The 27630-nt window shown below is 33.3% G+C and overlaps 1 protein-coding gene across 2 annotated transcripts in view; it reads right to left on the reverse strand.

Annotated features, from left to right (window-relative positions):
- Positions 1-11193: 11193 nt before the first annotated feature.
- Prp19 (pre-mRNA processing factor 19) overlaps positions 11194-27630 on the reverse strand; it is a 171453-nt gene continuing 155016 nt past the window's right edge. For both annotated transcript variants that reach the window (XM_090410212.1, XM_090410213.1), the window contains 2 exons: positions 19277-19338; positions 11194-11595 (listed from right to left, as the gene is read on the reverse strand). In XM_090410212.1, coding sequence (XP_090266338.1) covers positions 11454-11595; positions 19277-19338 — 204 coding nt within the window. In that variant the 3' untranslated portion in view covers positions 11194-11453. The remainder of the gene's footprint in view (positions 11596-19276; positions 19339-27630) is intronic.

Consider the following 27630-nt stretch of genomic DNA (forward strand, 5'->3'; position numbering starts at 1 on the left):
CTTCTCTCTTGGCACTTTGTCATATGCCTTTTCCAAATCGACAAAACTTAAATACAAATCTTTGTTATATTCCCATGCTTTGTCGACTATTTGTCGTAAAGTGAAGATCTGATCCTGACAGCCTCTATTTGGCCTGAATCCAGCTTGTTCTTCACCCAGCTTTTCTTCCACAAGTCTTCTCAACCGTTTCTCAAGTATACTTGCATAGATCTTGCCAGGAACACTCAGTAGGGAAATCCCTCTGTAATTCTCACATTCAGTTTTATTTCCCTTTTTATATATGAGTACCATGAGAGCTCTACTCCAATCATTGGGAATTCATCCCTCTGTCCAGGCTTTCTGAACTCTGCAATGCAGCCACTGTAAGACTTTTATACCACCATACTTCAGCATTTCTGGTCGAATATCATCTACTCCTGCTGCCTTTCTGCATTTCAAGCCTTTGATGGCTTTTTCTACTTCAAGTATGGATATGTATTCCTGACTGCATGCCTGGTCAGTGTTTTTTACCACTGTGCTGTCATCACTGCGTTTCATTTAGCAATTTTTCAAAATAATTACTCCATACTTCAAGGATATCTTTTTCTCCTGTTTTCATGTCACCTTTATCATCTCTAACTCCTTTTACAGCACTCTTTCCTCCATTCCTAAGCTTCTTTAACAACGTCCAGAATATTTTGCCACCTTCTTGATATTTATTTTCTATATTCTTGCCAAAGTCCTCCCATGACTTTTGTTTAGCTAGTTTTACAGTGTTTAGCATTCTTGCATTTGTCTCTATATCCTCTAAGAGCACAAGCTGACTTATTTGACAGGTACTTTTGATATGCTTTCTTCTTTTCCTTCACTGTCTCTTTAACTTCCTTCGTCCACCAGGCAGTTCTGATTTTTTTATCCTTGCAGACAACCTTGCCACATGCCTCTCTGGCAGAATCAATCAATGTTTTCTTCAGAGTTTGCCACTGAATCTCCAAGGTTTGATTCCTGTTCTCAAACTCTTTCATTTTTTCTTCAATAATCTTTCTGTATTTTAGTCTACAGTTCACATCTGAGAGCTACTCAACTTTTATTCGCTTTAAAACTTTCTTACATGTTATTCTTTTCAATATGAAATTCAATTTCATCCTGCTCAAGACTAAATAGTGATCACTTCCAATTTCAAACCCTCTGTACACTCTGGTGTCCTGCACCAGGGAGAAAACATCGCTATCAACAATAACATAGTCAATAAGACTTTTCTTATTCCTAGCCTCTTCTCTCCATGTCAATTTGTGCACATTTTTATGTTGGAACATGGTGTTAGTAATAACCAGTCCATGTCCTGAGCAGAAATCCAACAGATATTTGCCATTATTATTAGCTTTGCTCTTTTCTCCAAATTTTCCCAAAATATTTTTGTATGTCTCACAATCATTTCCTACTCTGCTATTTAGATCCCCAACAAGGACCAACTTTTCCTTTTTCATTGTGTCAGTTGCTTTTTCTAAAGCCTCAAAAAATTTCTCCACATCTACCTTAGTAGAACCTTCTGTGGGACCATAGGCATAAATAAGTCTCATTGTCCAGTTCCCCATTCTCATATTTGCCCACATTACTCTACTTGGGACTGACTGCCATTCAAGAAGATTAGCCTCGTATTTTGTGTTGAATACTATGGTTACTCCTTCTTTTCCTTGATTGTCATTGCCTGAATATAACATTTTATATTTATTGCTCAGAAAGATCTCACCAGTTTTGGTCTTTTTTTTTCACCCCTATTATGTCGATCTGGTACTTATCTAATTCTTCAGCTAGCTCCACATCTTTGCCATTCAGGCTTCTTACGTTGATAGTACCGATCTTTAACTCTGGTGATGTTGAGTTGGGGTTTGTTTTCAGATTTGTTCCAGTAGCTGACTTTTCGCTGTTTACCCTGGTTCCCTGGCGAAAACAACGGGGGCCTTGTTTAACCGGGCGACGCCCCAGCCGGCCTGAAATTTTGTCATGTTGTACCATCATTTTTTATTTTGGTTTAACCAATAAGAATACAATCGGCTTAATCCCAAATTGCCAGTCCATCCTCATTCGTTCAGTATCCAAGTAGATACCCAACAGGGTGCACCACGAGATGGTGAGGATTGCACATTAGGTCAGAAGCCCTGGTCGGTTCTTCGCATTCCTTTAAAGGCTATGTTTAGGTCTCCTCTCAGTTATAGAGCTTTGACCCTTAAGCACCCCTTTATCTATTTATCAAGACAAATTACCTCCTAACTGATGTGAATTAAGCAATCACCAGGATTAACGTAAAAACAGAATAAAACATTAAATGAATACTTTTTTTTTTTTACTTTTATACTAGTAATTTTACAGGGAATGTAACTTTATATTGCTAGTTTGCAAAGAACAGGCACACTGCAGTTTGAAGTACTTAACTTACAAAATTGTGTTCTATTTTAACCAGTTGCACTTTGGCTAGGTAATGAAAATAACTGGTACATACCACACTTAAATGTAATTTATTTTTCCAAAAGTAAGTCAATTTTAGAAGACAGTCACCATCTCAAAGAGAGCAGACAATCATTCATTTCAGGTGATATATTGTAGCCACTCAAGCATGTTAATGCTTGAGTGACTGCAACAACTTCAAAGCTCTCTGAAGCAGTATAGTGATGGGCAGCAACATTTTTCTCATTGATTGCGATGACACAGCTGTGAAATATTCCTGTGTTGTCAATTTTCTCTCTCTTTTTTTTTTTTTTTTTTCAAATCTTTAAGCAGCTTGCCTTCATGTTCAGTGTTTCCACTGGATACAAAAAAAAATTCATACTAGCAATGTTGCTAGAACAGAAGTCAAATTTGGCCTGTGGGGAAACAGTACATAGTTTTCAAGTCTTTTGTAAGCTTGATTTGCAATTAGTCATTTACATATTAGAGTTCCTCCAAATTGTCATTTGACGCTATGTACCTGTACAAAATGTCGTTTTTTAAAAAAATCCATTAATTGTTTTTCTCTCTTATCTGATGTCACATGACATAACTTTCCTGGTCCTAAAAAATTGCATTTTTTTTTTTTTTTTCCCATTTGTAAAAGGCATATGTAGGCTGAGGGGATCAAAAGTACCAGAATGGGACCAACTTTGCATTCTAATCATCTATCAAGAGTTATCTTGCATAAAAATTTCAAATTTTTATTTGTTTCACCACATAACTTTGAGCTTTAAAGTCAGCCTGTTTTATATATATATATATATATATATATATATATATATTGCAAATTTAAGCTATACAGTATTATTATTATTTATATGGGCACTCCATGGAGTCAAAAGACTCATCATGAGAGACCCACTTCACTAACACACACTTCATTAACACAATACCTATCGTACATCTCCTTAAACCTATTCACTGTTGGTTATATATAGTGAATCATATATATCATCAGCAATATATATATATATATATTTATTTATCTGTGGTTTAAGCCGATAAGAATACAATTTGGTTGACTAAATCCCAAATTACCAGCCCATTCTCATTCGTTCACTATCAGATAGATCCTAACAGGGTGCACCACAAGAAGGTGAGGATTGGACATTAGGTCAGAAGCCCTAGTCGGTTCTCTGCATTCCTTTAAAGGCTATGTGGAGGTCTCCTCTCAGTTACACAGCTTTGCCCCTGAAGCACCCCAAGGAATTTTAAATTTTGTAAATTATTACTTCCAAGCTTACATGAGTCCAAAGAATCATTATATGGCAAACACTCACATAGCATAATCACACCTCACCTTTAAGAAATTTTAGTACTGAAGCTCTCAACTACCTGCTCTGCGAAAGCATTCCACTCATTCACCACTCGCCATTCAAAAAATGTTTTCACTTACTCATGTGACCTTTGTACATTTTCTAGAGATGACCTGTTGTTCACCATATGCACTGCTGTAACCTGTCCTGGCACAGCATGACCAAGATCTGATAATGTTCGAATCTTAACAGATTGATTTGGAGGAAAATTGTTGATAGGAAGTTAGTAATGATGTAAGTTCTTCATGTAGTACTATCATAATATCCTGCTGTACACCCCTTGAGGATACATGTCAGGAATTTGATGATTATATATATATATATATATTATATAGATAAACATTTCAGTCAAGGCGATTTTGGTACACACACATACCAGTACATGTATAAACACACACACAAAAAGAAAAATCAGACTTGTGAATTCAACAGGTTGCTGCAATCTTGAAAAATTTTTTGAAATGTAAATAGAAATTGAGAAGTACACACTTGAGCATTAAGATAGCAGGGAAAAAAAAAAAAACTGTACAATCTGGAATAAGCTGTTATGAACACCATCTGAAACTGTAAAAATTCTATGAATCTGCTGAATAAAAATTGCTGCATTATTTATTAATTATGAAAATTCCAAAAAAATAAAAATCCCTCCTGGAGCTGGAGCTGATTTAGAAGTCTCCTCAAGCATTACCATTAGGTACAGATCTATAATGTAGCAACAGATCTGATGCTCCTACATAGCAATACCAAATAACTGCAGTAAAGAAGCCGTATTGTATGCATCTCTCAGCAATGTTCACCATAACTCTTAAAAACACTCATATTACATGTTGGAAGAGTTAAGTAAACAGTTAACATAGTATATTTAAATGCACTGCCAAACAGCTTGATATGCATTTTACTCTTCATATATTTTAATATTCTATTCTAAAATTTATTGCTTGGTAAGGTTATTTGGACACGAATCTACTCTGTACAGAACCTAAAAAAACATAATCTCTCCTTATAATCACCCAACATATTTTACAACTACTTGCTGTATAGCATTATCTTTTCATTTTCAAAATTTTATTTTAAAAATGTACCTACAAAAGTCTATCCATACAGGTTTACAATTTCATGAATGGAATAAAAAGTCATTACAAAAATGTTCCTCTCTTGCAATGTAACTGAACCCAGGTCTTTTCAAGCAAAGACCATTTTTTTTAATTGTAAAATTTAAATTCATACAATAAAGAATACTTCAACTTTACATAAAATTTGCTTACAGGACAGCTACATTAATATGGGTCCTGTTGAGAACAAATGTTTTAAAGTTATGTCACTGATCAAAAAATTCCAGTTAATATAAACACTCCCAATTAGCATAGTCTCCACTATTAAAAAGAGGTTCCATTGAAGAGCAATGCCAACAGCAGGCACCTCTTATTTCAGCCAATTTGGAGGACCAAAGGAATAGTGTATTATAGCAAAAGCTTTAGCCAGGTGTTAGAGATATCCATATTAAAATTTAGATATTCCATATATAATAATAAGAAATGAATTTAATGTTAAGAAATTTATTATAACATGCCACTATTCTATAAAATTTTACAAACCAATCCCCACTTTTACCCACTGAATCGTCTTGCTTGGGTATAGACAAAATTATTTTAATAACTTCAGCAAATAAATGTGCTCATATGATTTGTCATATAATTAGTGTTTTATGGATACTCAGGAAAGATGCTAAAAGTGATCACAATATTCACATTTTAAATAATTAAAATGAAATTAATTGTTCACCTCAGAATTTAAACCCTATGAATTAAAAACATAATTTTTGCTACTTCAGTGCAAACTTATAAATGAATAACTTTCCTTGTACTATGAAAGAAACTTGGTTACCATTTCAAGCAAAGCATTGAAAAAATAATAACAGCACCAGTGCAAAATAATGGACTAGAGTAAAAGTTGCTCTGCTGCATTTTCAAGCATGCACAAAGTAAAATGAACAATAATGGATATTGCAAATGATCAACTATTTGAGAGACAGCACAATATAAAAGGAAAATTGTACCAGTTTCTGTGTCATCAATATACAAACTGAACAAAAATAAAAGTTAAAAATAGAAGACAAGAGAGAAAATCCTTTTTTAAAAAAAAAAAGATAAATGAAGTTTATGGGTAGGTAGTCATTAGTTCATATAGTATTTATTCATTTAAAACTGAAAGGAATTTTTACTGCTTTCCAGACCATAGAGACCCAATAAAGTTTATTAGCAAGCTTAATGATAGGTGTTCAGTTATTTCTTCAATGAAATATGCTGAGACTTTAATATAGAAAGTAAATTCATTTTAAAATGATTAAAGATAGCAAAAGAACCTATTAATTCATGTTACCATTACTTAAGTAGGAGCACAATTTCTCAAACTTTTCTTCTGTACAAATCTATGATGATATCCTGCCAAAGCAAAATTAAAATTGCAGAATTTTGTCAAAAAAAAACTGCTGCTTATATATAAATGAAAGAAAGCAATGCAGGTTTTTGCATACAGTTTCATGTAGTGCTATGATATATTAATTTTACACAGTGTGTGTATACAGTATATATACAATCAAATTCCTGATATGAACCCTTAGTGGGGATGGGGGGCGTACAGGATCTTATGAGTATGACAGGAAAAAGTTACATCACTACTAACTTCCTATCAACATTTTTGCTCCAAATTAATCTATTATCTGCTAAGATATTTAATCAGATCTTGTATTCGTGTAAGGCACTTCTTACTTATATCAATCCACCTACATTTTGGTCTTCCTCTGGTCTTTTTCCTGCCATCCTGGCAAAAAAACTTCTTTTGCTGACCTTTCCTCTTCCATTCTGTTTAAGTGGTCATAACACCTAAGATTAGTTCTGCTCACAAATTGCTGAATACTAACAATGTCAAGTTCTTTCTCAATATCTTCATTTTTAATATTATTCTTCCATTGATGCCATCTGTTTATTCCTCTGATCTTTCTCATAGCTTTCATACCTGTGGTCTCCAGTCTTCAGATCAAGTGTTTTTATTTCTAAAAAGCTCTCAGATCAATAAGTTAAAATTAGTTTGAACACTATCTTGGATACTGCTAGTTTAGTGTTTTGACTAATTCCTATCTTATTCCATATAAATTTATTCAACTGATTTCCTGCCATATGCATACAAGACTGGCTTTTAACTGAAAAACTCCTATGCTAATCAACTGGTTGGGGTGGATAGTACTTCTACTTTCCAAACTAAAGGATGAGGAGGGGTCAGATCCCTTGGTACCATGGATAATTATTTACTGTCTTTTAGGGTGTTGATTTTCATCAGTTATCATGTCCACTAATCTGCTTACTGAAGATATTTGGAAAAATATCGTTTATTCTCTTTAACAAGATTCCAGGATTATCTGGCCTCCAGTCTATCCATACATGGAATAAAAGGTCATTACAAAAAAGTTCCTCTCTCCCAATGTAACTGAACCCAGGTCTTTTCAAGCAAAGACCAAGTGTTGTGAAAGAAAAATTTTAATATTATTAAGGAAAGCTTGAAAACACTGGCTACATTTATATTCAAGTAGATTAGTTATTTCTAATGTTAAAAATAGCCAAGATAAAGAGCACAGTGATTAAAAAAAATATATAATAAATTAATCATCATCATTATCATGCCTGGCAAGGATTTAGGCCTAGAGTGGCCTATTCCAAGCTTAGAAGTCATCGTCGAATCTCTCAGGAGGACGTCCTGGTTTTCTTTTCCTAATGGTTTGTAATTTAAGGCTTGTTTTGGTAATCTTTCTGTTTCCATTCTTTCAAAGTGTTCCATTCATTTATGTTTATATTTAATTTTTTCTATTACAGATTCCTGGTTTAATTCTTTCATAATTTCTTTTGTGATCAAATAGAGTATGCGGTGCAGTTTTTCTTATAAACTTCATTTCAGCTGTTATTAATCTTGGTCTTTTTATTTTATTGTCCAGATTTCACTTCCATACAATAGGACTGGTAGGGCTAACGTATTGTATACTTTTAGTCTGGTTTTTTTTTTGTACTTTATTATTATTCCATTTAGATAAATATTAAATTAAAAAGAATTGTTGAAAGGGGACATCTTTGTCGGACTTCTTGGTTTATCTCTCTCGTATATGATAGCTCATGATTTAATCTTATTTGTATTTGATTATTTTCATATATACTTATGATAGCTTTTAGAATATTATTTGGTATTTTTCTTTCTTTTAATATGTTAAATAAAATGCTTCTTTTAAATTTGTCAAATTCTTTTTCCAAGTCAATAAATGTAATGTGTTTCTAAATTGTATTCTCTTCTTTTCTCTGTTATTAATTTTACGCAAAAGGCCAGATCTATACGTGATCATCCTTTTCTAAATCCATTCTGTGCTTCTAAAATATACTTTGCAGAATATTTTATTATAGTTTGTTATTTAGAATTCTGCTATACATTTTATAAAAGGAATTTAGTATACTTATACCTCTATAGTTTTTAGGTCATCTCTACTACCTTTTTTAAAGATAGGGATCACAATTGCGTCTTTTCCATTCTAATGTTGGATGACTAGTTGAACAGATTTTATTTAAAAATAATAGGAGTCTTTCTTTGAACCTTATTCTTGCATATTTATATAATTCTGAACCTAACTTATCTTCTCCATGTGATTTTCCGTTTCTTGTTTCTTTCAGGCTGATTTCTAATTCTTCTTTAGTTATTTGACCACTCTGGCTGGCCGAGTGGCCAGAGTGTCCACTCTCCAGTCAAGAGGTTGCAGGTTCTAATCCAGGCATGGGCATGGATGTTTGTGATTGTCTGTGGAAATACTAGTGGTGGTGGTTGGCGGTAGATGGCGTTGGTGTAGTTGCGGTCAGTTGGTGGATTGTGAGTGGTGGAAGCAGAGTTGTAGAGTGGACACCCTCCCTCGATGAGTCTTTGAACTCCCTGGAGGTGACAAATAATAATAATTTCATTTTCATTTTGTTTTCCAGTTATCTTTTTTGAAATATTTATCTGTCCACAATTCTATATAGAAATTATTCTAATTTCTATACAGAATTGTTTAATTTTATGTTTTCTTTAGTATCTGTACTTAAGTGTTTCAAAATCTTATATACATTGGGTCTTATTTTATATAAATCATGTTCTAAATTAGAAACATTTGTTCCATGATTCTGTCTTTTTCTGACTTCTCTTTTAGCTATAGCTCATTCTTTTATATTCTATTTCATCTTCTAATCTTTTACTGCTTAATCATTTATGATAGGCTTCTTTTTTTTTTTTTTTTTTTTTTCATTTTGATTATTTCTTTGATTATATCATCCCATATCTTCAGTTTTTTCCTTTTATTGAATTTTTTGGTCTTTTCTAAGCCACTGTATTTAGTATCGTTTTTATATTAAGCCATTCTATTTCTTCATTTTGTTTTATTTTATCTAATTAATGGCTATTTGAACAAAGAATTAACATTGGTTAATTCTTTGTTCAAATAGCCATTGTATATTTGTGTTTAATAATCTAGTTTTATAAACAAATGTTTTAAATTTTCTTTCTGTTCTTGTTATTTGTAGCCATTTAGGTAGTAATCTTAATTTTATTGTAACGAGGAAGTGGTCACTACTCATTTCATATCCTCTCTGAACTCTAACATCTAAAGAGAACTTTGTCTTTTCATTTAAGATAAAATAATCTAATATTGATTTCCATCCTCTTGCTGCCCAAGTATATTTATGAATGTCTTTATGTTTATAGAAAGAATTCATTATTTTAAGGCTATTATAAACTACAAAGTTGATCAATTTTTTACCATTCCTGTTTAGAGTATATTCTCCACATATTCCTATATTATTAATTTTCGTGTTTCCAGTTCTTGCATTTAAGTTTGCTCCTAATATTACATAATCATTTTTATTTATTTTATTATATATATTTTGTAACTGATTATAAAACTCAATATTATCCTGTTCTCTTCCTTCTTTTGGGGCATATATAAACCAATTATTGTTAAATAACCTCTATTTTTATTGTAGCTTCTATTATTCTTTCATTCCATAATTTATAATGTTTTAACTGTTTTGAAAGGGAATTATGAATCCAAATCATAACACCTGCTTGTGCTCTTTGGGTCTCTGTCAACTCCACTATATATTACATTAAAATTTTCAGTTCTCATGGTTCCTTTTAATTTCTTTTTTGTTTCAGTGATTACTGCTATTTGAAAATTTCTTTCATTTAACACTTGGTCTAATTCTATTTATTTATATACTATTCCTCTTATGTTCCAGTTTGCTATATGTATTATATTTTGTCGTTTCCATTTTCGTTTTACCTTTTTCATTCCAGGGTTATTTTCCATAGATTCACTCAGATTACCTTTCTCTGTCAGCTTAAAAGTAGAATAATGTTCTCCATGTCAGGTGACTAGCCTGGCGATGGATAGTCCAGTGGTAGGGCTGCTATCTTAAGGCTTCTGAACTAGCCTTCTTCCAAATTTAAACCCATAGGAGGAATAGGGTATACTGGGAAAGAGTAGATTATAGTAGAGGTTTATAGAAGGGACATAGATATAGGCCAGAAATGGAAATGGAGAGTCCCCATGGCCATCGAGTAGGCTTTAACAGCCATATTGGCTGTTAAGGCCTTATAGGAAAGATTAAAGTGAGTGGATCTACCTCAAAGTAGAGGACAGATCCAGCTAGGGGACCATGGGAGTGCCACTTCCCTTACGATCAAAATGACTGTCCCTTATGGCCCTGTTGGTCCACAAGTCCTTATTCAATATATTTGGACTATCCCACCATATATATGGTGGGCTCCCCTATTCACCACCCAGGGGATGCACTCTCTAGAGGTTACAAGATCTCCTGAAAGTAATAAATTAATTAATTAAAAATAAATAAATAAAATAAGACATAATTAAAAGGTCTCTGCACTATCCATGAGAAATTTTTGGCAGCAGCAACACCCACACTTTGATTGCTCTTAGCTCTCTCTCCAGACTTGGTACTGAATGCTTTTAATTTCAGATAGGATAAGTTTGTTTTGGGTATTTAAAGATTAGTAGCTAAGACCATGGAAAGATTTAAAAGAAATAAAGTCAATTGTCCCGAACTATGTGGCTCTAAGTTTCATTGCCTGATGTGATAATAGTATGTTGCTTATGAAAGTTCTGAAGTGAAATAAATTAGTTTTTGTTATTAGAAAAAAGCAGGTTTCTAGACTTTACATAACCTTTAACCCATTACTAGTGTATGATAGGTTTTTCAATGTTTCATGGACATGGAATGATATTTAAAAAATCATCACTAAAACTATGTTAATTGTCTTACTACTTCATAGCCACACCTTGTATAGTGACAAATTAAACTTTCATATTGACATGACTGATTTTATTATATCAAAACAAGTACAAACAAAAAAAATCTAGTTTGTATGGGTTGACATAGGATCACCCCCCAAAAAAATGTCATGATATGTGGGTACAAAAAAAATTGATGTACATGCCTCAAATAAAATCAAAGATCAAGTCAATAAGACTAACAATAATAAAATCATTATATCATACATAGGACAGAATAAAATCATGAATTATACAAAATAATTTTTACAGAGAAATATTTTAACATATACAAATTCCTAAAAATTACACACATTATGTTAGACACCATAGATCTTCAAGGTACGATCCATGCTGACAGATGAAATAAAGTGAGCATGTTGACCAAAACGTACTCCTGTAGCTAATGCAGTATGATCTGCAAACACCTTCAAGTTATCCCACTGTTTACACAAATATACTCTGGAGAAAGAGAAAAAAAAAATTATGTGAATTACATACAAACACATACTGTATAAACACTATATTGCAAAAATTATACAGCTGCCACTCTCCTGGAGAGAGTTCTTGCTGAATTTTATAAATGGATACATATTTTGATTTATTCCTTCACAATATTCTTCAATTAATCAATTCTTGTAATGATCGTGGATATGCTAGTCTTGCCTCAACTGACATTCTTTTCCAAAGATATATAGGATTCAAATCAGGATCCATGCTGGTCAATGCAAATCTTATTGCTTCAATTTTCTTAATTCTTAAGCCACATCACCACACTCCCTATAGTATTATAATGTGTTTATGTTGTTGATAATAAAATGAACTGTTTTCTCAACACTGCTACATTATAAACACTGACTGTCCATAATGCTGTTCCTTTTTCCAGACACTATCCAAGAAGTCCTAGTCAAACCAGGAGAAACATCTATACACTCTAACACCAACATTAACAATCTGGTAAATGTTGCACTTCTGGCAATAAACATACTCAAACACAGCCATCTGACTTCAAGTTTGAATCATAACTTATTCCAAACCAGGATTTCTGAAAATCTACTGCCCAACTATTGTGCGCTCTGCACCAAGCAAGTCATGAGCATTTATTTGAGGTGTGTTAGACTTGTACATATCAGACTTTCCATGGAAATTGAAATTAATGTAATTCAGCATTTAATACTCTGACACTAACCTAGGAGATCAGGGTGGACAACCCTGATCTCCTAGGGGTTACAGATCAGGGTTGTCCAATGTTAGACTGTACACTACGAAAAGATTGCAAAACCCTTACTAGAACTCTTTCTCATCCCTTTCTATCAGTCTGTGGTTTGTTTATTTCTTTGGGTTTATTTCACCATCTTTCAATGAAATTATCATAGCTGATCTTAAACATTCTAAATGTGCTGCAATTACATCACATGAATGATGACTAATATGGCTAGCCATAATAACATTGAAAGTCTGTTCCCTCTAAACAACTTCTATTTCCAATACTAGTTATGTATTGTGGTATCATGTAGTATTCAAGAAAAATGGGAGGAAGGGAATCTGTATAATTTTTGTGTCAGTATGCACACACACATGGATGCATGCAAGCACATGGAGTAAATCTGAATTAATTTAATAGTTACCAGTTTGCCATTCAACATTTTACTCATAATTTCAGCCATATATAATATATTACTTTTGGTTTGACTGTTTATATATATATGTAGTACTTTGTTTAATTTCAACTAAATGCTATTCAGAGTATATGAATTGTGAGTAGAAAAAAAAAAAAAAAATGAGGGTACATGCTCCTGTGATAAATGCTAATTAATGATTTAATTTTTTTATTATTCATGAGTTTCTGAATATGGATCAATAATAGCCAGAAATGATATGATGAGATCAGTTCTAACTGATTACTGACAGAGATATACAACACTAACACATGCACAGGGCTCCAGAAATATAACTTAAATCTACCAGCCACAAAAAAATTACTCATCCCAGTCTGCTTTATATAAAAACTATAGGTGGTTTCAAAAAAACTAAATGTGGTGATAGAAAACAAAGTAATACAATGTTTAATTCTCATTACATATTACATTTAGTTATACAAAAATGCCCTTTCCTATAATGAAAGTCAGCAAAATTCAGTTTGCCGACTCTCATTATAGGCTTGTGTTTATATATATATATATATATATATATATACAGGGTGTTCGGGATAAATTTGACAGTTTCGTAAGGAAAAAGAAAATCTTCTTTGTATCTATTAAATTTAATGAATTGACAAAAAAACATTACAGGCAGAATTAATTACAATACTATCAACAAGATTTACTCAAAATAACCACCATTAGCATCGATCACAGCTTCAATTCTGCTTCGGAACCTCGAACAAGCTGATGCTACAGTCTCCCTGGGAAGGGCCGCAAAAACTGTTTTAATTTTATCCATTAACTGGGCTTTTGTATTACTGGAAGTGCGATTGGTGTCTTTTTCAACTGCGCCCCATACAAAATAATCCATGGGGTTAAGGTCTGGGGAGTTTGGAGGCCAAACATTTGGACTGGTGAAGTCGTAGAAATTTTCAGACAACCATTTTTGACTTTTCCCAGAGGTGTGGCAAGGGGCCGAATCCTGCTGCCATACATACGGCCTACCATTGGCTACCCTTGTTATCCAGGGCTTGACTACAGTTAGCAACTCCACGAACAAAGCCCGAATTCCAATGCCAGGGTTCTTCAACACCTGTTCCTGCAGATTTGCGAGGAATTCTGCTGTACGAACGCAATCAGATCGTCTGCTAGGGATCTTTCTTCTTGCTACATCCTCGTAGTCACCATTGCAAGTCTCTAGTTCATGCCTGATTGTTTTTACTGTATTCAGGGAGCATTGGGCAGCAGTCGTAATATCCTTATTTTGATGGCGGGCACGAATCATCATGATACAAGTTATTCTCTTCCATGATTCAGGTGGGTTCCAGCTATCCATCCTTTCTGACATCTTGTATATGAATGAAGAAGGGTCCAAACTTTTAAATGAAGAGAAGTGTGTGTTAATATATGTAACTTACGGAAAAATATAATTAATTATAAATATGTCAAATTTATCCCGAACACCCTGTATATTATCCATAAATAATTTAATAAGAAAGATAACTTACGTGGTTTACTTGAAGTGCAAGGGTTTTACTGTTTTCAAGTAATGTGCTATAATGATAACATGTAATGAAGGCTAATTTTTCTCATTTCATGACTGAAAAGACAACTGAAAGTATAATCCATAGTGGATCATTCATGGAATGAGAAGAACACAGTATCTTACTGTTATGAGAGAAATTGGGGATGGGGTGGAACTCAATAGCAGACATTTATAAAGTCATTCAGAAACAAAAAAAATGTTTAAAAGTTATCATTATATTATGACAATGACAACAGGACAGCTGTTGGGAAAGATATAGCTGGTTAAGTATTTAATGACTTACTTTTTTTGTCTTTATTTTTCTTTCATATAGAAAGAAAAATAAAGTTTTGAACCTTTATTTTTCTAATATAGCAATCAAATAAAGGAAATAAAAGGATGGAAGAAAGTCAAGACTGGTTTATGTTATGACTCAGAGAAAACTGGACAACTAAAATTACAGGTGTTTTTATAGTGTTGAATTAAGGGTTTCAGATCTAGAAATTTTAATTCCAGGGAGTTGGAAATAAAACTTCTTTGATAAATTTGTTAGTGGGCACCTGCAATCAAATAACTTGACAATAAATGAGATAATTTGTCTGTAGGGGGGGGGGGGTAGTGAGTGCATCTAGTGTGAATGAATTTAAAGGAAGGTATGATAGCTGGTTTGGATGATTTATAGCCTCCTCGATGAGTCCTTGACTCCCTGGAGGTCTCAGATAATAATAATGTTTAAAAAAATGTGAAGCAAATAATATATTTGGAATGAATATGAATTTAGAGGCAAAGAAAATTCAATTGCCACTAGTCTCTGATGACTCACCTGTAGTGAGTGGGTAAGTGGATTTCTGGAGCTGTGTGTGTGTGTGTGTATACTGGTGTCCAAAAGCTAAGAACAAACTACATTTTTTTTCACCTGTATGTGAAAAAATATTCATGACCAAATATGGACATAAATTTATTGATAATTGATTTATTGATAAAGATATTGATATTTATTACACAAAGAATGTGTTATAAATTTCATACAAATTATATTGCAATACATTTTTGGCAAAAGTTACAAATTTTCAAAGAATGCAGTTATTATTATTATTATTCCTGATACCTCCAAGGAGTTCGAAGACTCATCGCGGGAGGACATCTTCAACTGTCTCTACACCTTACCTCTACTACGAATCAACGCCATCTACCGCCCACCACCACAACTAGTAATTTTTGTCTGTAAATTGTGTGTGTTCTGAAGGGCCGATTTGATTGTATGCGGGATGAAAAACCCGAGTTTCCGGGAGAAAAAACCCTGCTACCTCCGTATGAGATCGGCTAACTCACCATCGATTGAAATCGACCAGATAAAGATTCCTCCCGTTGCGACGAGAATCGAACTTAGGCCTATTCCAATCGAAGGGCGCAATGTACCGTCGTTCTTCCAATTGCGCTACGGAGGCGCTTAAGTTAAGAAATTAATGTATAGTGCTTACAGAAAACTATGCAGAGAGACATTTCAGTATGGAATACATCCACCCCGAACTTCGATGAAGTTCTCACAACGTACCATGCTTAGCACCAAGTGATTCAAGAGTTCTTAAGGCAAACTGGCCCACTCCTCCTTCAGAGCAATGATAAGGGCTGGTTTGTTTGTTTTCTGGATGGGAATTTCGAGCAGCAATGCATTTCCCTATTGCATCCCAAACATATTCTATTTGGTTGAGATCTGGGGAGCATACTGGCCACTCAATTCGATTAACATCCTCTGTCTCCAGCAGAATCTCCACTGCTTGTTTATGATGTAATCATAAACAAGCACCTATAAACATATGGCCTTTGGGCATATAGGCCTACATATCACATCACAGGCATTTTATCACAATTTATCAAGATATCTGCATACCTATGCTTGAATGGAGCTGACTTGCAAGCTGACCTGCTGTAGTGAGGGCGACCCCTTAGCAAACTTCTGGAACACATTCCATTGGTTTGAAATGCTGTCCAGAGCCTGGATACAACTGTGGGATTCCAAATTTTCTAGCAATATCAGTAATTCTGTGATCTCCTTCAAGTGTTTCAATAATTCTTTCCCGTGTAAAATCATCTAGATGTCTTTGAGACATTTTAAGACATCCAAGTTCACAACTTTATTCCTTCACAAAAAGAGCTTACTACAAACATAATTCGCTCAGCACAGCCTTTTATCCTATTGAGTGCTATCACATGACCCCTTTGTGCATGATTCAAAAATCTGAATATGTAACTGCTTTCTACTTTAAATCATCAATTATACAAATTGCCACAAGCTGATTTGTCTGAATTTGCAGTTCTAATCTTCAGAAATAGTGTTCATCCTTAGGCTTTGGACACCAGTATATATATATAAACTCCTGAAATTTCTATGGTATGATGAAATTCTTTTAAGTTCTAGTATAAAGATCGCATAATTTTAAGATAAAACTTTCAGTTTTGACTTCTCTACTAATTTTGTGTACTTTATTTTCCACTTCTTTCTGAGAGTTTGTTCATATAACATTTAAACAACAAGAAACCTTTACTGTATCAAAGCTTTAATTATCATATTGTGCAACATAATGTACCATATCCAAGGACTTTTTAATGAGATTTTTAATGAACTTATTCTAACTGCATTGAGCACAGCATTTCTGAAGCTTTATCAGAAGCTTGAATTTCTGATAAAGCAGTTATGGCCCATGTATCGTTGGTATGACAGGCTAATTTGTATTTGCATTTTCTCTTCTTTTCACATACATACAGAAAGACCTGGATGTTGATTGTGGTGCCGTGTGGTCTTGGAATGACCATAGTCATTCTAAGACCACATTAGCATGAACTTCTCCAAATTAACTCCACTATCATACCTCTAGAGGAGAAACTAATATTAAAAAATTAGTTTCTTTTCAGTTACAATTTGAACTGTTTCCATAACATTCTGATTGCTGTGTATCACTGATGACAGTTGTAATCTGCACTCTGATGGGTTAGAAAAACCAGTAAAATATTAGCAAGCTCAATAAATTAATTATTCTTTCTTCTTCTTCTGATGTTATTAATATCATGAAGCACTTTTATGAATATCTTTAGCATGTTCTGATATGTAAAGGTCTCCAGATTATCCTGTTTATCCTATACAGCATATGCCACATAAAAGTGGATTTTATAGACCCTTGGTATTTTTAAGAGTGGATGAGGTGGTTTAAAAGAACATAAAAATCTTACCCTATCGTACCCTACAGATTTTCATCCAGAAGCAGTTTGGGAGATAAGGGCAATGAATTTTTTTCAATTTTTCTTTTCTTATGTTAATTAACTCATCCCAGTCTCTGATAATGCATCCAATTTAACACCACAAATCAGGCTTGCTACAGCTTTACTAGCTTCCAAGGATGAATATGTTCATCCCCTAATTCCCAGTGTTTTTCCAAACTGGGAATTCATTCCTTTAGAAAGGAGAGGCATTGTCAAGAGAGAGAACTTCAATCACATTATTTGCAACTTAGTAACACACTAAAACTATATGTATGTTAAGAGAACCATAACATGAGAAATTTTACACCAAAAAAAATGTGAACCTTAATATACTGTTAGCTTGGCAAATTACAAATGAGCCATACAATTATTATTTAAAATGTGCATATTAATTTTTTAAAATGACTTAGTGTTATCTGTATATCTTTATGAAAACCTTAATCATGAAATGTATTAAATTATGATAAATAAAATACTTACTGAATCTCTAACTAACAAGATTTTCAAAGCTGTCTTAAATAAAATGAGTTTTTCAGAACCATTTTCTTACATCTGCTTTGAGTCCATTCATCATTTTCACAACATCAATTTAGGAAATACCCATACTTTTGTACAGCCTGAACTTTGCTCCATTGGAAGTTTGATGGAGCCAAGTCCAGGCTGTACAAAGGATGATTTGCAACTTCAAATCCAATTTCTTCAATAGTCACAAGTGCACAGTCTCACATTGTTATGTTGCAAAAGCAATGGTTGTCTCTCAATATATTCACATAGTTTTGCTGATTTATTGTTTTCTCTTTCACCACATAGCTCTGGTGAATGATACTTCTGCCATTCTAATGGACACTTAGCATGAATTTACTGGAGGAAGTGTTTGACCTTGAACTTTTTGCCACTCCACTGAGGTGGAGTGACAATATTCCATACACTGAATTTTCATTTTGGGATCATAACAATGGCTGCAACTTTTGTCTTAGTTATAATTTTGTGAAGATATGCAGTGACTTCCCTTGAAGCAGTCAGTTACAGACCTCCAGTCTTATTTCATTTTGTTAGTCAACTAACATCAGACTTAACATACAATACTTTATGATAGCTCAATTCCATGACAAGTTGGTTGACTCATATTAATGTAATGTTCAATTTTAGGACCAGTGATCTCAGACTTACCTGTTGATTTTTTTCTCTGACTGCTCAGTTTTCTGCTTATGGAAATTATCAGCTGCAGTGTTTGGTTGCGTACTTCATGATTTGTTATTAATGTCAACTCTGCCATGCTGTTTCTTGATCTTAATGCCAACTATCTACAGCACTCACATATACAACTGTTTCATCCCAAAAAATCCCTTAATTAGTAGTGCATTTCATTAACTCACAGTTTTGTGCAACAAAAATCAGATTACTGTGTGCTATTTCCCAAGCTTATTGCTATTTTACAAGTTTCAAAAAACTTGTAAAATACAATTTCATTGTGTATGTGTGATAATGCAAGAAATACAATTGCAATAATACTCCAATGTTTACTAACTTATAAAGGAGGGATAAAGGAAGAAAAGAAGACTAGATACATTTCAAGGCAACTCACACTCCACACATACTGTGTTCAGGCATTACACTTTCAGAAGAGTAACGTGTGCTAGTAAATCGAAAGCAGTAATGAGGTTTGAAACACAGTATGATTAGTTACTTCTTAAGAAAAAAGCAAGCATTTACTTACCTAACATCTGTTCCTGCTACTGCAAGGTATGTTCCACTCTGATCAAAACATAAATCTTTTACCTAAAAGAGAAATTGGATTTGGAGAGTCAACCAAATATGAACATCAAAACTTGGCTACACTATTTTAATTATTTTTTAAATTAATTTAGATTTCTGCACTTGGTAGTACAGTATTAACTTTCTTGTTAACAATGGAGAATTCTCTGACCATTTTAAGAGAGCAGGGTTATTCGTTTCTAGACATCTCTCAAACTTTCAAATTGGTGAAGTACTATATATTAACACTACACAAGAAACCATATCCTTGTTTTTGTACCTATTATACTTAAGTATATATAAAACCATAGTCACTGTAAGAAGTTCTTCATGATTGCTGTTTTGCATACTAAGGGTTGGCTCTACTACAGACATACTCCCTGAGGAGAATACACCATCTTACCTCATAATGGGAATTCTTAGACTTGATCAAGCTTTTACTGAAGTCTCACCTCTAACAACCGAGACTCTCAAAGATAACTAAGTTCTTGAGAGAAAAGTAATTGTTTGTTATTCAAAAATGTCCAGCGGTGCATCATCATATTTTTACTACACACTGATTTAAGACAATTTTAAGAAATTTTTAATTTTTTCCCAACGCTAGGGAGTATGTTATCTCAAAAAAACATGTAGAAAAGTGAACCAGGTAGTGAGGAAGGAAGATGTAAGGAGAATACATCATCTTACCTCATAATGGGAATTCTTAGACTTGATCAGCTTAACTGAAATCACATTGAATGATTTGTAGTATTATTGCTGCTACTGTTATGACACTGTTCAAATTTCATAGCAGAATTTCACTTCTTTAAACAATCAATACAATATCAGCCAAGTACTGCTCCCTCAGTACTTGGTTTACTTTTTTTTTTTTTTTTTTTTAATTAAATGGGTAAAACATTCAACAAATAAATCTGGCTGAAATCCTTTGGATGATGGGACAATCTGTAACAGTATTTTACTTTCTTCTGATCTTTACAATCTCTACTTTGCATTTTGGTGTAATTGTAGAGAAACTGTCAGTAGGCCAAAACAATGCAAAAAATAACTGTATTCCAAATACTTTATATCAGCGTTTCTCAACCTAAGGCCAAGGACCAGTAAAATGCTGAAAACAATTCTACGGACCACTCCACCCCGGACGGCACTTTTTTGGCGTTTAAGAAATCTTGCCTCACTGTCTATAAAACAGCAACTGAGTGATGGAATAGACTTAGAAAATGTTATCGATGATTTTGCAAACAGAAAAGCAAGAAAAATAACATTTTAGAATGTTGGAATTAAAGTTTTACTTCAAAAATAAACATAGTGTTTTTAATTTATTTCCCTATACGTCATTTTGACTTTTCGTAATTTTTTTAAAAACCTAAGTAGGAATTATCAACATTTCAGAAAAACTGTGCCATTTATAACATAATAAATCTAAAAGCATGTTTTGAATACATATGGAAACATAATTAATTAAATTGGAAGTAAACGATTAAAAGTGTATCATCATTGAACAAAGTTTTAATTTTTATTAAACAAATAAATAATGATCTAATTATGTTACTACTTACTTTTAATGAGATGGTTGAGCTTCTCAGCCCTTGAAGAGTTGCTGGGATACCTGGCTCAATATTGGTAGACTTCAGTCGAAGATTGGCACACACACACACGAAGACAATTTCTATATTTTGTTTTTATTTGAAGGAGCGATGTAAATCCTTTCTCACAAAGAGTTGTAGAGAACTGCATGACGATTTTCAATGCTTCTTTAGATAATTCGGAAAATTCACTTCTCACTGAAGGCAAGATCCAAAATCGAGCCAAACCAAGATCACAGAATTGCATTTTAATCCACTGTCACTTGAAAACTCAATTAACTGTTGTTTTTTTTTTTGATAATGAAAGGTCGTTCTTGTGACTGCAAGCCTGAAATGGATTGCAAACCCACAGAAATTTCTTATAAAAGTTAGGAAAATATGTTTCAAAATTCTGGTTTTGAGGTGGCCACAAACCCTTTTCAGAAACTCAGAATCAACAAAAATGTCATTTTCCACTAAAAAGGATTCCAATGTTCGTGCTAAATTTGTAGCAGCAGAAGGACAATAAAAGAGGGGTGAAGTGAACAATAATATAGTTTTATTCCTTCCACCGTGAACATTCTGACAATATTTGTTGTTGTTTTTTAAGTCTCCATTTGATTTCAATAATTTTTACTTATTCAATTTTAATTTGTTTAGATAATTAAAAAATATATATTTATTTAATTAATTTAAGTCTGCCTGCAGACCACCTGTCCCATCGTCGCAGACCACAGGTTGAGAAACACTGCTCTATATATTCAACTGGGCTTAATTCTTAGAGAACCTTGAAAAATGTTGGAAACCCCTATATTCTAAATGAGAATTAACTTATCTCCTTTTGCATGGAAAAGTCATATTTGCCTATACGAGTTCCCAAAAGGTGTACCACCTTATTATTAAATTACTCTGGATTTAGAGAAAGTTGATTTATAAGAAGACATAAAATTAATTTTGTTTTTAGCACTTATCAGAACTTTCTAGACTCCGCTTGTATTTGGAGTGACTTGTGTAGTATCTTATTTTTGTTCCATCAGATTCTGTCTCCAGGTGGAAGGGAAGGGCGAGAGAAAAACCTAGTACTTGTCAGACATGGAAAAAACTTAACATAATCTTTATGTTCATCCATAGCTGTTTCAATATTTCATATTTAAACAACTTCAAAATGGATAGAGCAAGAACACTGTACATAAACTTCAATGCAGTCATGAAACAATTTATAAACACCAGGATATCAGAGTTGTAGTTGTTGTTTGTTCTTAATTGAGGACTGTACTTAAAAAGACTTCAGCCAATTATGTTTTCAGATTCCTTTCAGGTAAGAGAGGATTCTTTTAAAGTTATGTTTAATTAGTTTGTGAAATCTAACACTTGTCTCCTCCTCCTCCCCCTAACTCATGCAGCTAACCGATACTTAAATTGTAAATATTGATTTCAAATGCATCATTTATTATACTAGTTCAGTTTTTAAGAAATTCAAGATGACATCTTAGTTTAGTCATCATTATCAGCATATATACTCTCAAGGGATGTATAAGACAGGAGAGTCGAACACAATCGGTGCAAATAATTTCCAATCAACAACTTCTTTCTAAATTCATTTATTATCTGTCAAGCCTCTGACTGACTGGCTCTTATAGTTTGCTCTCCGAAAGCATTCCTAAATGTATCAATAAATTATCTTGGTCTTCCTGATCTTTTTCATTGGTTTTTCTGTCTCAGCATTTGTTCAAGTGCTCCAAGAAATATGTGCTGTCCTGCACATTACTTAATCCAACTTACCTGTGTTAACTTATTTTGAAAATCTGAATGACCAATGTCATATAAATTTGCAAAATGTAACAATCTGTAAACAAGGTACTAAATAGCAATTAAGACACAAAGTGATTCCTAATTATGTTATCTGAGAAAGTAGCATTTCACAGAATCCTTGGTTCCAAAACATTAAATATATGCAGGATTCTGAGAAGTCTTTTGAGATTCTAATATGGTAGGGATTACAAATGGCGATGATGAGTGGAAGAGTGTTCTTTCAATCCTAAGAAGTTAGGATCCAAAATGTCCAGCACATGATCCTAGGCCTTAATCCTACTATGAACTGTAAAAATTAACTGTATAAACTTAAACTGTATAAAAATTAAGAAATTAATCGGATTCAAAAAGTTTTTTTAATCCATTTGATAAAAATGCACACATTTTTATTCAGATGAAGAACAGGAAAAGAAGAGGTGAGCATAAGTATTGAATATTAAACTTAAATTTAATTTCTTCTGCCATACAGAAGGAGAAAAAATTTGGTGTAAGTTAAAAGAGAGAGCAACTAAAAAAAAAAAAAAAAAATCTTGTTGGAGACCCAAACAGTAGAGTAGAAAATGAATTTCAGATACAAATGTATTGCAAAAGAGAAATGGCAGAGTTAATAACAGCAACAAGTACCTGCAATTTATGTTCAGGAAATGAACTAAATCATTACTAACATCTCATTTCAACATAAAAGTGTGTATAATTCAAGTAAAGAGAAAACACACTAAACAATAAGTCTTACTCATATGTTCTTGTTGATAGTGATGTCTTCAGATGATATAAACATGTAGGGAGAACTTGAAATAGAAAGTGAAAAAAAAGGAATATCAAATTGAAAAGATAAATGAGATACTATCACATTCACATATGAATTGTAGACTCAAATATACCAAAATTTTATGTAGGAGGAGGGAGAAGTGGAATTTGAAAACAAGAACAAAATCTTACAGACCGACTAGTAAAATAAAGAAAATACTGACTCAGCTAAGGAAGCATATGGTGAAGCTGTTACGATATAGAAAATACAGAAAACTAAGAACTCTATAGTGGGCATACGAAATTAAATATTCCACAAAAATAAGACAACATGATAGAAAGTTCACCAGTAGGTTAGCAAATGACAAAGAATTTGAGGCAAAACACATAAATGCTTAGTTATGTGTAAAAGTAGCCTAACGGAAATATGGAAAGAATATATACACGATAAACATCACAAAAGTGACAATGTTTTGGAGAATACTAAGAAAGCAAAGAAATGAAAGAAAGAAAAAACAAGTTACTTTGAAAAGCTATTAAATTAAATAGTAACAAAACTATAATTAAGAATATTGAAGAGCAAATGCAACTGTACATATTTCTTTTATGAGAGCCATAAAAGCAACTATAAGCCTAGGTAGAAAGGCAGATAAACAATATTCTTGTGTTTGTATTTCAACGAGAAATACAAAAACAAGGCATAAACAATTTATAGTAGCTACACTGTATAATTCAGTAAGCTTGGTGAGAAAATGGAATCAGATTATGGGAGTACAGCTTTCATTTGTGCATTTATAAAAAGAAAAATACACTATATACCTATAAAATATATAACTATTTTCATAGTCTACATCAAATCCACCTGATCATAGTACACTGTTGGATTGTGATAGAATGGGATTTTAGGAACTCCTATGTTATCACAATCTAACACACGTTTCCAAACAAAAAAGGAATATAAATACATGTGATTGCCTCTGAGTATTAAATTAATGCTATATAAATATATCAAGCAGTTTTTACTATGAGAAAACAAATAAGTGTGCATTTAGTACCACTCACAAATGAGTTAAAATCAATAATGGAAGTGTAAACCTTTAGCAGAGTTTTATACAGTAATATGTATTAAGAGATATAGAATGTTAGCACAAATTCAAGATGGGTGGGGAGTGACGTCCAAAGGTCACAGAGCAGTAACGCAAGGGAGCGGCTCGCCCCAAGCAATAGTGTGCCGTGACGTAAGACCACGTGAGTGTGTTGGCTGGACATTGCAGAATGCGAGAAACGCCGAGAAAGAAAATGAAAATACAAGGGTATAGCACCCATGAAAAAAGGCTTTTTGTTCCTGGATCTCCTGGTATTCGTCTCGTATTGTCGTGAGCAGTTGAAGGGTAGCAGTGCCTCCATTCCGGAGGGTTTCGATAGGGGCAGCAGTGGAACTAGACGTTGTATCTCCACAGAAGGAATAAGTCCAGCCGTCCATAGAAAGCCAGATCGGAGCACATGGATATTTCGTCTAAGGAGAGGCAGATTCTGGTAGACTTTTGACGCGATGCAGAACCAAGGATAGATAAGCAGACTTTATTTGTATTCTGCTGATTGTGAATGAAAGATTTGTGCCACATTGTAAAAACAGAAGAAGGAACATTAATGATATTAATTAGGACTGAACTGTAGCGATCTATAGAGGGTTACCTTAAAATCTTACTGTCTCCTATTGTGATAGAGTTGCATAATATGTTCTAGGAGGTTAAGAATATGTTTAAAGTAAGGAATTGCTTTCAGTGAAGGGATTGTAAAAGATATAAATGCTATCTTGTGTGGTTTGATTGAATTACTAAAGAAATTAGAGAGTTATTGTGATAATCATGCATGATTAAGGTATTTAAGGATAAAAATAAGAAATCTTACTTCAGTGATTTACAGTTAATATTTTGAGTATACTTATATTATTGTAATCTTCTAATTCTATCCTGACTGTCAGGAACTCCCTCAAGGTGGGAATTAAGCTTATTGTATTGTATGTACATATTTATGATATCTAATAAACCTTGCTTTTGTACCCAAGTAAGACTCTCTGTGATTTCTGGAATCCGATGCACCGCTTATAAAAACATACTACGAACCCAGGCAGGAGACTAGAATAAGAATAGATTTTGGCCACGTCTGCGAAATTACAAGGTATCACTTAAGTACTGTCTTGGGATCACCTCTTGATTAATAATATTGTTTAATCTAAAAGCGCTAAGTGGCGCAGTGAAATATAAATTTCTTAATGTTTAACGAGGGGTCGATCTCAAACAATCTGATACTCTGGTATTGTCTTGATCTCGAGGCAATTCCTTTGTCCCCCAGAGGTACCATGTGATACCCGATTGAGAGTTTAACGAGGATTTGAGCCAAAGATAAAAGAACAGATATATGAGTAGAAAGTAAGACACAACAACAACACCTATAGGTCTTTTTAATGTCATTATGGCATCAAACAGGAGTTTTCTCTCCTTTCATAATTTAAGTTTCGAGTGGTATTGTTCCTTAATGTTTAAGTGATGTGATCATACCACCAACATAAGCTCTGCTGATACATTCCTGAATCCTAACAATGTTGAAATCCTTCATATATCTTAATTTTTAATACAACTTTGCCACTAATGCATCCTATTAATTTCCTTCACTTTTCTCAGAACTCTCATATCTATGGTCTCCAATCTTTGATCAAATATTGTACTTCTGAGCTATCAGATCTATAAATTAAAACTGGCTTAAACATTGTCTTGTATACTACTAGTTTAGTAGTTTACAAGCTTACTAGTTTAGTTCTAATTTTTCTCTCTCTCTTATTCCATATAAATCTATTCAGTTGATTCCCACCATACCAGCTCTGCTAATTCTATTGTCTATTTTCATATAAATTATGCCCAAATAACTAAATGTTTTACTCATTCTGTAGATTTTCCATTCAGGATGTGGATGAAGCTGATTTTTTTTTTTTTTAATGATCATGGCTATTTTCATAGTCTTTTCAATGCTGATTTTCATGCCATATTTAATGCTACTGAACTGAATAACAGCAGTTATTCAATTGTCATAAAGTAATGAGCTGATATTAACATCTCCAATTTGGATATCAACTCCTTAATACAACTTTTCTTACATAATGTAATCCAAATAGACAATGAATAACAGTGGAGATAATGCGCACCCATGTCTCACACCTGATTTAACATCAAAAAACCTTCTTGTAATCCCCTTCAATTCTAACTGCTGATTTATAATCAAAAGTAGACTATGTATTGTTTGATATAATGTCCAATTTATGCCATATAATTGTAGAGTTTTGAACAGCATTTCTCTTGGTACCTTATCATATGCCTTTTGCAGATCTAAAAAACTTAGATATTGATCCACATTATTTCCATTATTTCCCAACTATATGTCTATTATAAAATGAAATCTGATTCTGGCAACTCAATATTTGACTTGAACCCAACTTTTTCTTCTCCAAGCTTCCCTCCCACAGTTTTACTTACCCTTTTCTCCAATATGATTGCAAAAATCTTACCATGTACTTCGGTGAGGAAATTCTTCTGTAATTCTCACACATTCAGTTTTATTTCCTTTTTTATAGATTGGTACTATGAGAGTTCTACTCCAACGATTTGAATTCGACCCTCTGACCAAGACTTCTGAATTATGCAGTGTAGCCACTGTAGAAATTTTATGCTTCCATACTCAAGCAGTTCTGATTGAATATCATCTAATTCAGCTGCCTTCCTACATTCAGGTTTTTGATGGCTTTTTTTTCGGCCTCAAGTATTAACATGAATTCCAGATAGTATTCCTCTTGAATATTTTCTACTATCCTTATGTCCCTTCTTGTTTCATCAAACAGTCTTTCGAAATAATTATCCCAAACATCTATCAGCTTTATTAGCTGATTCCTTTCACAGTACTCTTTCCTTCATTTCTAAGCTTTTTTTCAGCAGAACTGTCTCTTTCATTTCTTGTATCCACCATGGAGTTTTGAGTTTTCTATTTGCAGACAACTTCCCCACATGCCTCAATGACTGAAAACAAATGTTTTCTTCAGAGTCTGTCACTGCATCTCCAGAGTTTGATTATTGCTTTCAGACTCTTTCAATAATAATTTTTCTTGCAATAATATTTGTATAATCAAGTCTAAAATTCACCTCTG

This window comes from Typopeltis vanoorti, chromosome 20 (assembly GCF_054136105.1).
Source record: "Typopeltis vanoorti isolate ZY-2024b chromosome 20, IOZ_Tvanoo_1.0, whole genome shotgun sequence".
Taxonomy (NCBI): Eukaryota; Metazoa; Arthropoda; class Arachnida; order Uropygi; family Thelyphonidae; genus Typopeltis; species Typopeltis vanoorti.